We start from the raw sequence: 13,639 nt of genomic DNA on the forward strand, positions 1-13,639 counted from the left end.
CCACATACCATTACACAACGGCCAGTATCAGACTCTTTAGAGAACGGCAAAACAGATTCCAGAATAAAAGAATCTAAAGCTCCAGTGTCTCTTAGGATCTTGATTTTAACATTCTGGTTGCCATCTACCAGGGACACTACACCATCTGAAATAAAGGCTGAAAAATCACAGCGGGAAAACTGAGAATCAAACTCAACTAGTGGCTGAAACAGCTCACCCTGGTGGTCAGAGGCTGTAACAGGACTTGCCATCACAGCAGGTTTAACTTGAACTGACTGTTTTGATTTGAGCAGAGGACAATTTTTCTTCCAATGTCCTTCAACTAAGCAGTAGCGACAGGTATTAGCATTAACCGGTGCTTTAAGTCCTCCAGACCCAAACTTCTGCTGAGGCCTTTGGAAAGATGCCCCCCAAAAAGGTGACCTACTATTCCTAGGAGTAAAGTTATTCTTATGGTACATATCACTGTTTGACTCAAAATGGCTTTTATGTGTTAGCCTGTACTCATCTGCAAGGATTGCTGCATCACTTGGAGACTTAACTTTACGTTCATTCATGTATGTAGCAACCTGGTCAGGAACAGAATTTTTGAACTGTTCTAACACAATCAAATTAGACAGACCCTCAAAAGTACTAACTTCAGAAGCTGTACACCAACGATTAAATGCAGAAGTTAAATCACAAACAAACTCAGAATAGGTTTGTGAATCTAACTTTTTCCTGTAACGAAAACGTTGACGATATGCCTCTGGCACAAGCTCGTAGACCTTCAGAACTGCTGATTTAACTTCAGCATAAACTTTACTGTCAGCTACACTCAGTGCTGCAAAAGCCTCACGTGCTTTACCTGTAAGTACACATTGCAACAACATAGTCATGTCCAAATCTGACCAAGCTCTAGCTTCCGCAATACGCTCAAATAAAGTAAAGTATGTGTCTGGATCTGACTCAAATTTAGGCAACAAACGAAGATTCTGTGAAACATCAAACTGTGGTAGTCTTTCCGGTCTATTAGAATTTCTCAATCGCTCTATCTCTAATTGCATTTGCTCTAATTGCATTTGCAACAGTTCCCTCTGCTGCTCAAAAGTTAATGAAGGGCTAGCCTGAAAACTTGCACCCTCACTACTAGCAGACTGACCGCCAAAAACACCCATTTCCCTAAGACCCTGTTTTAAGCTAGTTTTAACAGTCTCTTTAATTTTTTTTATCAACAATCTCAATCTGATAATGTTCAGCAATTTCAATTAACTGCTCCTTAGTACACAACTCTAAGGCTACCTCTGAAGGAGCTTGAACAAAACTACTCAAAATGGAAGACATTTTCCTCAACCAATACAACTATTACAAATGCTCAAAAAAAAAACACAACTCACCTGCTGTCAATCTGGGTTCAAGGACAGGAGCCACACCCCACTATCCTCCAAAAACTACTAACTAACTGGCCCTGGTCTTCGTGCAGTCACATGTGGTGGGGTTTTATGCACACAAAACCAGTGGAGTGGAAAAGACAACCAGAAACTGGCAGCCCTCCCATAACCACGGAGGTGCTCCCGAGCCGATGTAGGGGAAAAGGGAAAGGGATGCTCTACCCACGTTCACTGCCACCTAAAACAAAAACACCACAAGCCTCCTATGGACACTTGCTGATATGCCTGAACAGGAGAGGACTCCCACCTGAACAAAACCCAGAAAAACACAGAGTGAATTGCTTAGCTACCAAACTAACTGAACCAAAAGAACACATGGCTCTCAACTCTCTCTTAAACAAAATTGGCCCAACCAAAACATCCACTCAAACAAAAAAAACATTTGGCAAACTAAACTAACCCAAGTTAACTACTATCCCGGACGAGTCCACACTTGTCACAAGCCGGCTCATAGCCTGTGACAAATGAGAGGACACGAACAACAGGTATAGGCCAATTCAAGAGTGTTCTTTATTATTAAACAAACTATTAACTTAAACTAAGAAATAGGAATGAGGTGTGGATGTATCATAATGTAAGGTGTATGTAAAGTGCATGGGTGCAGGAATATGTGTGTGTGAACATGACTGAGTGAAAACTATGCAAAACTAAAAAGGAACAAACAAATCATGAGCATACCTGGAGGAGCAGAGAGAGAGAGAGCAAGAGTGATTAGTGACAGCTTTATACCCTGAGCCCAGGTGGCTCCAATCACTAACGACCCTCCTCTGCCTGCAGGAGGAACCGCCCCCTGCACTGCAGAGGAGGAGCCGTGACACATCTTATATTTTCGATTCTTCCAACTAGCCACCCTTTGCACACTCTTGGCATTATCTCAACCAGCTTCATGAGGAATGCTTTTCCAACACTCTTGAAGGAGTTCCCACATATGCTGAGCACTTGTTGGCTGCATTTCCTTCACTCTGTGGTCTAACTCATCTAACCATCTCAATTAGGTTGAGGTTGGGTGATTGTGGAGGACAGGTCATCTGATGCAGCACTCCATCACTCTCCTTTGTCAAATAAAACTTACACCACCTGGAGGTGTGTTTTGGGTAATTGTCCTGTTGAAAAACAAATGATAGTGGGACTAAGCGCAAACCAGATGGGATGGTGTACCGCTGCAGAATGCTATGGTAACCATGATGTTTAAGTGTGCCTTAAATTCAAAATAAATCACAGTATCACCAGCAAAGCACCCCCACACCTCCTCCTCCATGCCTCACGTTGGGAACCACACATGCAGAGAACATCCCTTCACCTACTCTGTGTCTCACAAAGACACGGCAGTTGGAACCAAAAATCTCACATTTGGACTCATCAGACCAAAGGACAGATTTCCACCAGTCTAATGTTCATTGCTTGTGTTCCTTGGCCAAAGCAAGTCTTTTCTTCTTATTGGTGTCCCTTAGTAGTGGTTTCTTTGCAGCAATTTTCCATGAAGGCCTGATTCACACATTCTCCTCTGAACAGTTGATGTTGAGATGTGTCTGTTACTTGAACTCTGTGAAGCATTTATTTGGGCTGCAATCTGAGGTACAGTTAACTCTAATGAACTTATCCTCTACAGCAGAGGTAACTCTGGGTCTTCCTTTCCTGTGGCGGTCCTCACAAGAGCCAGTTTCATCATAGCGTTTGATGGTTTTTGTGACTGCATGTCTTAAAGTAATGATGGGCTGTCATTTCTCTTTGCTTATTTGAGCTGTTTGTGCCATAATATGGACTTGCTATTTTACCAAATAGGGTTATCTTCTGTATACCCCCCCCCCTCCCCCTTTTAACAATACAACTGATTGGCTCAAACGCATTAAGGAAAGAAATTCCACAAATTAACTTTTAACAAGGAAAACCTGTTAATTGAAATGCATTCCAGGTGAAAAACTCGTGAATCTGGTTGAGAGAATCCCAAGAGTATACAAAGCTGTCAAAGGGTGGCTACTTTGAAGAATCTCAAATAAATTTTGATTTGTTTAACCTGTTTGGCGTGCAAGCCCGACGTCGGTACATTTATGACAACAGCCACTTCAAGTGCAGGGCGCGAAATTCAAAAGATATTTTTTTTCAATATTTAACTTTCACACATTAACAAGTCCAATACAGCATATGAAAGGTACACATCTCCTGAATGCACCCAACATCTCCGATTTTTAAAATGTTTTACAGGGAAGACAAAATATGTAAATCTATTAGCTAACCACGTTAGCAAAAGACTCCACTTTTATTATTCCATCAGTTTTTGACTCCATCAGTAGCTATCACAAATTCGGCCAAATAAAGATATAAATAGCCACTAACCAAGAAACAACCTCATCAGATGACAGTCTGATAACATATTTATTGTATAGCATATGTTTTTTTCCGAAAAATGTGCATATTTCAGGTATAAATCATAGTTTACATTGCAGCTACATTCAGAAATTGCACCAAAAGCAGCCATAATATTTACAGACACCAACGTCAAATACCTAATTACTCATCATAAAACATTTCTGAAAAATACATAGTGTACAGCAAATGAAAGACAGGCATCTTGTGATGCCAGACAATATTTACGATTTATTAAGTGTTTTACAGCGAAAACAAAATGTTGCGTTATATTAGCTTAGCACAATAGCCAGAAACACTTGGGCGCCGGCGACTACGACAGATATATGAAATAACATCATAAATTGGGTCTTACGTTTGCTGATCTCTCATCAGAATGTTGAACAAGGTGTCCTTTGTCCAGATGAGTCGTTGTTTGGATTCAGAATGGCAACTTTCTCTCTCCATTTAGCAAGCACGCTAGCCGGGTTGCACGGATCTCTCCATGTAAACAAACGGAAGAGAACGGAACACGGCAAAACTTCCGAAAAAATTTCAATAATCTGTTGAAACTATATTGAAAAAAACATACTTTACGATGATATGGTGACATGTATCAAATAAAATCAAAGCTGGAAATAATAGTCGCCTATAACGTCAGCAAAACAAAAGGCAACCCCACTGTCCAAATCGCGTTCTTCAGAGTACCGGAACTGGGGTACACGTCATTCCAAGAGGATTTATTCCATCCCAGATCGAGATAATCACCTAATTTCTTCTCTCACAGCCTTCTTGACACCCAGAGGAAGGTGTATGACGTGCATGTATACTAATAGCTCTTGTGCCCATTTATAGGCAGGAAGAGGAAGAGAGCATCGATTTCAGACATTGAACTTCCGGGTCAGGAAAAGTGCTGCAGAATGAGTTCTGTTTCACTCAGAGAAATAATTCAAACGGTTTTAGAAACTAGAGTGTGTTTTCTATCCAATAGTAATAATAATATGCATATTGTACGAGCAAGAATGGAGTACGAGGCCATTTGAAATGGACACATTTTATCAGGCTACTCAATACTGCCCCTTGCAGCCATAAGAAGTTAACACTTTTTTGATTACTACATGATTCCATATGTGTTATTTCATAGTGTTGATGTCTTCACTATTATTCTACAATGTAGAACATAGTAAAATAAAGAAGAACCCTGGCATGAGTAGGTGTCGAAACTTTGACTGATACTGTATGTAGATGTCTTTGTTAGAAAGAATACCATATTTCCCTTGACAGATTTATGCTGAATGTAAAAAATGGATCAATTTTACATTTTGTCTTTTATGCCTCGTTTCAAACAAGTGCCTCATCTTACTCATTTGATATGACGCCATTTGGGTCTATATCCATCAATTCACTTGTTGTCGGCTTGGGATGTTGACAAGTAGAAACTCTGCTTTTGTATCCAGTCAGTCACAAGTGTTAATGAACAGCCTCAATACAATTGAAAGCAAACCTTATTTACAATTTCCTTGCAGAGAGCAATCCAAAATCATTACAGCTCGATGGTGTAACCATATAACCACCATCTTAGTCGCTAAATTCCATGTAATTGACAAAATGTGTCAAATTGTATTTTATATAATATGAAAAGCTATTCCTGTGGCAAAAGACCTACGTTTTAAGAGCTGTGTTTAAAGAGAATTGTCATGAAGTTTAAAACAAGTTACATTAAACGGCAAAAAGTGTACTTTGCATTTAGAAAATGTAGTAACAAATGTTCAATCTAGTATGCCCAGTCATTTTCTTCACTGCATGATGCTAGGCAGGTATTCAGCAGTAGTCCACCATATTTTTACACTAATATACTCATTTGAAAAGTTAAAATAGATAGAATAAAATTAATAATATGCTGTCTTCAAACTAATTTGGTCCTTCATAATCTACATTGTCATATCCATCTGCAGGAAGTAAAATCAGGGGATCTAAGGCCAGTGTGCCATGACATCTTGTCACTTTCAAAACGGGGACTTGACATCATGCAATGGCCTTGTTAGGACATGATAGATAGAGTGAATACAATCTTGTCAAAGAAAGACCGATGACTTAAATAGTTGCACTGGAAAACTTTGTAAAAAATACACTGCTTGAATGTGCAATAGAAGAAATACGAAAAACTTCCAAAATGTATGAAATCCAGATCTGTACATATTTTGTATACATACGGAGTATAAAAAACATTTTAATAAAATGTACTTCCGTATGCTTCATTAAATAAATTAGCCTTGTTTAGCAACACAGTCCATCTCTTAAGGTCTTACCAATGATCTCACTGCATTTTGAGCAGGTCAAACGCTCCATCTCTTTGTGGCAGCTGAATCTTTTCCTTCTGAAAATCTATGTGAGTAAGTACAGTTGAAGGGTAAAAGGACACCGTACCATGACAGACTGGCACTACACCAGCGAGCCGGCCTGGTTCTGAGCTGGCACCATGATGGGAACCCCTCCCATGCGGGAAATGTTGGATGCGGTCACGACAGTGGGCAGAGGTGGCGAGCGTGGGGCCAGACGTGCTGTCTGGGGCTGGGTATAGGTCTGTGGGTGCTGGGTTCTGGGACTACCATTGGCACTGGGGGCTGCAGAATTAGCCAGTTGTCCTCGGGTCAGGGTTGTATCAGTGTTGTAGCTGTAGCCTGGCAGGGCGTGGCCATGTGTGGGTGTGGAGGCTCCATGGCACGGCCCGAGGCGGTAGCCAGAGACGCTGCCTGTGGCAGTGATGTTGGAGGCGGTGTCAGAGGGAGGGCGCTGGGGACACAGCTGGGAAGAAGGCTCCCTCTGGTGGGGCCTGTTGGCGGTGGTGATGGAGGAGAGTGTGCCATTTTTGGAGACCACGTCCGAGCCAGAGCCGCCGCTCTTGGCCCACGAGACGCGCTTGGGCGCCTGAGCGTCCTCCCTGGGGGTGGAGAGGAGGAAAAGAAGGGGTGAGAGACTGGCTGACATCCATTTGGCATACACGCACCTTCATGTCATAGGTATATAACAGTATACATACGGTATGTTCTTTGTATATTATACTAATATGCGCACACACACAAGTGAAGGTGAATCTAACTTGATGTCATTGGCCAGGTCCTCCCCAGAGTCTCTCCTTCTCCTCAGGAGACCAACGAGGAAGAGGATGATGAAGATTAATCCCAGCACCGAGCCCACCGTGGCCCCAGCAATCATCCCTGCGTTGGTCGCTGGGGAAACACACAACATTAAAACACACTTGCACTACAGATCTGTGGTATAGTACCTTCACTCTCCAGGGAAAATGAAATAAATACACTGTTTAGATGCTGTAGTAATTTACCCTTTGCGGTCCAAAAGATAAAACTACAGCAGCATCATGTTATTTGTACATTAGTTTTGTTCTTACATTCACTCAATACCCAGCTCTCTTAACCCAACAGTACAAGTACAGCAGCCTGTGACCGTTCAGTGTTTTTCAATGACTAGGCAGAGATCTGTCTTTGTGGCAATGTAAAGATAAGAACGTACAGACAGAAAAGACAATTAACCCTCTAAATTAAATTGACATTTAATTTACAGAGTAGCACCAACCAATGTCCCTTTTCCACCAAATTTAAAGAAGCTTAATTGCATTTTGTGTCCTATTTTATACACTGTAGTCTCTCAGAAAACGTTAAGGAAAGAAATGTTAGGTGGTAATAGATAACAGAAAGAGATAGCTACCAAGTGTAGGAATTGACACATACAGACACACCGTGTGTGGTGTGTGTATACAGTACCAGTCAAAAGTTGACACACCTACTCATTCAAGGGTTTATTTTTACTATTTTCTACATTGTAGACAACAAAACTATGTAATAACACATAAGGAATCATGTAGTAACCAAAAAGTCTTAAAATGTATTTCATATTTTAGATACTTCCAAGTACACCACCCTGCCTTGACAGCTTTGTACACTCTTGGCATTCTCTCAACCAGCTTCATGAGGTAGTCAGTCACCAGGAAAGCATTTCAATTAACAGGTGTGCCTTGTTAAAAGTTAATTTGTGGAATTTCTTTCCTTCTTAATGCGTTTGAGCCAATCAGTTGTGACAAGGTAGGGGTGGTATACAGAAGATAGCCCTATTTGGTAAAATAGCAAGTCCATATCATGGCAAGAACAGCTCAAATAAGCAAAGAGAAAAGACAGACCATCATTACTTTAAGACATGAAGGTCAGTCAATCCAGAAGATTTCAACATCTTTGAAAGTTTCAAGTGCAGTGTCAAAAAAGATCAAGCACTATGATGAAACTGGCTCTCAGGACCGCCACAGGAAAGGAAGACCCAGAGTTCCTTCTGCTGCAGAGGATAAGTTCATTAGAGAGTTACCAGCCTCAGAAATTGCAGCCCAAATAAATGCTTCAGAGTTCAAGTAACAGACACATCTCAACATCAACTGTTCAGAAGAGACTGCGTGAATCAGACCTTCATGGTCGAATTGCTGCAAAGAAACCACTACTAAAGGACACCAATAAGAAGAAGAGACTTGCTTTGGCCACAAAACACGAGCAATGGACATTAGACAAGTGGAAATCTGTCCTTTGGTCTGATGAGTCCAAATTTGAGATTTTTGGTTCCAACCGCCGTGTCTTTGTGAGACGCAGAGTAGGTGACCGGATCTCTGCATGTGTGGTTCCCACTGTGAAGCATGGAGGAGGTGGTGTGATGGTGCTTGCTGGTGACACTGTCTGGTGACACTGTCTGATTTATTTAGAATTCAAGGCACACTTACCCAGCATGGCTACCACAGTGTTCTGCAGCGATACGCCATCCCATCTGGTTTGCATTTAGTGGTTTGCACATTTGGTTTTTAAGTGCACATTAGATGAAGGAAAACTCAATATAAGTGAGGGCAGTGAATCAGTCCCAATTAAAATGCATTCTTAATTACTTACTCTGGATATCTGCATGCTCTGATTATCAAAGCCGTTTCACGCACCAGGTGCCAACTGTTTTAGGAAGCACATTTCTCTACATTCTGACTGGCCCACATAGTGTACAGTGAGTCGTGTGTGTCCAGTGTTGCACTATAAAAGTACGTACAGGTGATGACCTCCAGGTTGATGTAGCATCTCTCTGTGCCGGCCGTGTTGCTGGCCAAACACACGTACTTCCCCGACATGTTGCTGCTCAGGTTGCTCAGCTTCAGGGTGCCTGTCTTCTCATCTGTAACACACACACACCCATCAGTGGTGGTTGTGCCGTTTAGGGAGGATGATTATTTGTATAAGCATGGCCTTATTTCAATTACAGCATATTGGACGACTGTCATTCATATTCCATTCACCTAGCTCAACGTAACATCGATAGGTTTAGGCTTCTACATGACACTCATTTTCCCTATACCCATCATGAGGTTGCTACAACCTAGCTTATGAATTAAAGTTTACAACATAGGTAGGTGCACAGGTCGAGGTACATTTGAGCAATCAAGGTGACAGACATTGACTCATTCAAAACCACCTTGCACTCTTCCCTGCATCTAGCTGATCTAGGGTGTGCAAACTAGATTTTCTATTGGACAAATTCAGGTATGTTAATCCCCGTTTCGGTAGGTAAATCTTTTTTTAAAAATTCAACAGAATCGGCAGAATGAATACACCCCTGATCACACGCAAATACAGTTCACTTTCATAGCAGTCACATAACAGCATAATCCCTTTGGTCGTTTTATTCCTTCTCTCACCTTTTCAATTCGCGTGTGGACTTCAGTGCACAACACATCAGCTTTCTGTGACCAGCCGTAAAAAAAACTTTTCCAAGCCAAACCGTCATATTATAACCTCTATAAACCGCCTACATCGTTGTCACCATATTAAACGTCAGTCAACATAGATACTAAAACTAAAAAGCTCTAGTAAACCACATACAATCATGCAGTGCAGTGTACAGTCAGCAGCAAGCAGTTACACAGGTGGGTCTCGTGGCAATAAATTAATAAAACCAAAAGCTTACTTGGAAGAGTTCCAGTGTTGGATAGCCATAGCCAGCTAGCTAACATAGCATCCTTCACTCCAGAACTTTGAGTAGGCGAAATTAGCTCCCTGAATTCGCTAGCTAAGTGAAAGTGTAAAAGCAAATCTCGCTTCTCCTTCATTTTTGAATAAATGTAATTTGTTCAAAACTGTTAAACTATTGTCTTCTCTCTCTCTGAGTCAACTACTCACATTTTATGCACTGCAATGCTAGCTAGCTGTAGCTTATGCTTTCAGCACTACATTCATTCTCTGATCCTTTAAAAATTGGGAAGACAACTTGTCAGTTATGCTGCAAGAGCTCTGATAGGTTGAAGGATGTCCTCCGGAAGTTGTCATAATTACTGTGTGAGTCTATGGAAGGGGGTGAGAACCATGAGCCTCCTAAAATGTCACAGGAAGGTCTCAGTACAGGTGCATCAAAGCAGGGACCAAGAGACTGAAAAACAGCTTCTATCTCAAGGCCATCAGACTGTTAAACAGCCATCACTAACATTTAGCGGCCGCTGCCAATATACTGACTCAACTCCAGCCACTTTAATAATGGGAATTGATGGAAATTTATGTAAAAATGTATCACTAGCCACTTTAAACAATGCCACTTAATATAATGTTTACATACCCTACATTACTCATCTCATATGTATATGTATATACTGTACTCTATATCATCTACTGCATCTTGCCATCTTTATGTAATACATGTATCACTAGCCACTTTAAACTATGCCACTTTATGTTTACATACCCTACATTACTCATCTCATATGTATATACTGTACTCTATACCATCTACTGCATCTTGCCTATGCCGTTCTGTACCATCACTCATTCATATATCTTTACGTACATATTCTTTATCCCTTTACACTTGTGTGTGTATAAGGTAGTAGTTGTGGAATTGTTAGGTTAGATTACTCGTTGGTTATTACTGCATTGTCGGAACTAGAAGCACAAGCATTTCGCTACACTCGCATTAACATCTGCTAACCATGTGTATGTGACAAATAAAATTTGATTGGATTTATTGAAGTCAATGTACCCAGAGGACAGAAAGGAGCTGTCCTCTGGCTACACCATGGTGCTACCCTACAGAGTGATGTTGAAGCTACTATAGGCCTTCATTGCAAAACAGTGTGTTTTAATCAATTATTTGGTGACGTGAAAATATGTAGTATAGTGTTATCTAAAAAGGGTAACTTAATGTTTCATTATTTTTATGAAATTCACTGAGGATGGTCCTTCCCTTCCTCCTCTGAGGAGCCTCCACTGACACCCATACAGTGTCCATATTAGGACAGCATTGTCAGTCCTGCCACTTCTGCGGCTGTCCTTATATGGACACTGTGCATTGATTATATGCGCTTTTTCCCTCATCATTAAATCACTACTAACCAGAAAATGTAAATATACCAAACAATGTGGGATACTTATCCAATTCTTGCACCCCACAAATGAGAGGAAATACATTATCTAAGTATGGGAACACTGACTATGGGTTTGGGAAAAAATTGTGGATTTGAGCAGAGTCACATTAGGATGCAACCTTGTGTGCTTTAATCTAGTCCCAAACAGATTAGCCCCTAAATCTCCAAGTCAAAACAAAAACAGAACAATGACACGGCTATGCCTACTGAAACTGATTTGTTTATGCACAATCCTTTTGATTGCCTGTTCCATTTCACATTAAGAGTCCTTAAATCCACATAGATACAGTTGAAGTCGGAAGTTTACACACACCTTAGCCAAATATATTAAAACTCAGTTTCACAATTCCTGACATTTAATCCTAGTAAAAATCCCCTGTCTTATATCAGTTAGGATCACCAGTTTATTTTAAGAAAGTGAAATGTCAGAATAATAGTAGAGGATTTATTTCAGCTTTTCTTGCCTTCATCACATTCCCAGTGGGTCAGAAGTTTACATACACAGTATTTGGTAGCATTGCCTTTAAAATTGTTTAACTTGGGTCAAACATTTTGGGTAGCCTTCCACAACAAGTTGGGTGAATGTTGATCCATTCCTCCTGACAGATCTGGTGTAACCGAGTCAGGTTTGTAGGCTTCCATGCTCGCACACGCTTTTTCAGTTCTGCCCACAAATTGTCTACAGGATTGAGATCAGGGCTTTGTGATGGCCACTCCAATACCTTGACTTGGTTGTCCTGAAGCCATTTTGCCACAACTTTGGAAGTATGCTTGGGATCATTATCCATTTGGAAGACCCATTTGCGACCAAGCTTTAACTTCCTGACTGATGTCTTGATGTTGCTTCAATATATCCACATTGTTTTGCTCCTCATGATGCCATCTATTTTGTGAAGTGCACCAGTCCCTCCTTCAGCAAAGCACCCCCACAACATGATACTGCCACCCCCGTGCTTCACGGTTGGGATGGTGTTCTTCAGCTTGAAAGCCTCCCCCTTTTTCCTCCAAACATAACAATGGTCATTATGGCCAAACAGTTCTATTTTTGTTTCATCAGACCAAAGGACATTTCTCCAAAAAGTGTGATCTTTGTCCCCATGTGCTGTTGCAAACCGTATTCTGGCTTTTTATGGAGGTTTTGGAGCAGTGGCTTCTTCCTTGCTGAGCGTCCTTTCAAGATATGTCAATATAGGACTTGTTTTACTGTGGATATAGATACTTTGTACCCATTTCCTCCAGCATCTTCACAAGGTCCTTTGCTGTTGTTCTGAAATTGATTTGCACTTTTCGCACCAAAGTACATTCATCTCTAGGAGACGGAACACGTCTCCTTCCTGAGCGGTATGATGGCTGCGTGGTCCCATGGTGTTTATACTTGTGTACTATTGTTTCAGGCATTTGGAAATTGCTCCCAAGGATGAACCAGACTTGGAGGTCTAAAACAAATTCTGAGGTCTTGGCTGATTTCTTTAGATTTTCTCATGATGTCAAGCAAAGAGGCACTGAGTTTTAAGGTAGGCCAAATACATCTCCAATTGACTCAAATTATGTCAATAGCCTATCAGAAGCTTCTAAAGCCAAGAGATAATTTTCTGGAATTTTCCAAGCTGTTTAAAGGCACAGTGTACTTAGTGTATGTAAACTTCTGACCCACTAGAATTGTGATACAGTGAGTTCTAAGTGAAATAATACGTGTAACTTTAGGACACTTAACGTAAAGTGAGACCTGATTGCCTCAATTCAAATGTAACTTTTTCAAAATCCCTTTGCCATTGGCAAAATTATACCCTCTGCTTTGTCATTACATTTGCTTATGGTATATACTGTGTACATTTCTTATCCAGAGCAACTCACATTACGTGTGCACAACAACTTGGTTGAATGACATACTATTACAGTACTCAAAGTCTTATCAAATTGCAGAAAGAGAGCAAGCTCTCCCTGAAATACAGTACATTTACAATAAATACACTATTTCTGAGTAAACAAAAGGTTTTGCTTATGATGTTGGTTAATAAAGTTAGACCTCCATGTTTCAGATGTCAGACTGCAATTAGTTACTCACTGAGCATGGGAGAGAAGAAGACTTCAGACGTGGGGCTGGTCTTCTGCCACTTGTACATGGGGATGGGCTTGCCTGACTTGGACTTGCAGCTCAGCGTGACGTTGCCTTTCAGAACTGGCTTCCCCGACAGAGCGCACTCTGGGACAGCAGGAGGGACTGAGATATAGGAGAGAGGTTGAACATTTGTGATGAGATGCTAAGTTACAGTATTTGAATAATGATAGATAGAAGAATGTTAAGGATTTAGGGTAGTGGCAAACAGTGAAACTATTGTGTTAAGATACATACAGGAACGTGTGTACAGGTATGCGGGTGCGCATGTACTGTATGTGGGTTTATGTGCAAGTAGAGCAC

At 41.0% G+C, this 13,639-nt stretch overlaps 1 protein-coding gene across 1 annotated transcript in view; it reads right to left on the reverse strand.

Moving 5' to 3' along the window:
- Positions 1 to 972: 972 nt before the first annotated feature.
- LOC129868043 (endothelial cell-selective adhesion molecule-like) overlaps positions 973 to 13,639 on the reverse strand; it is a 69,648-nt gene continuing 56,981 nt past the window's right edge. The window contains exons 4-7 of the mRNA XM_055941621.1: positions 13,286 to 13,441; positions 8,862 to 8,984; positions 6,874 to 7,003; positions 973 to 6,714 (exon numbers count right to left, since the gene is read on the reverse strand). Coding sequence (XP_055797596.1) covers positions 6,216 to 6,714; positions 6,874 to 7,003; positions 8,862 to 8,984; positions 13,286 to 13,441 — 908 coding nt within the window. The 3' untranslated portion in view covers positions 973 to 6,215. The remainder of the gene's footprint in view (positions 6,715 to 6,873; positions 7,004 to 8,861; positions 8,985 to 13,285; positions 13,442 to 13,639) is intronic.

The sequence above is a fragment of the Salvelinus fontinalis genome, chromosome 13 (assembly GCF_029448725.1).
Source record: "Salvelinus fontinalis isolate EN_2023a chromosome 13, ASM2944872v1, whole genome shotgun sequence".
NCBI classification, from domain to species: domain Eukaryota; kingdom Metazoa; phylum Chordata; class Actinopteri; order Salmoniformes; family Salmonidae; genus Salvelinus; species Salvelinus fontinalis.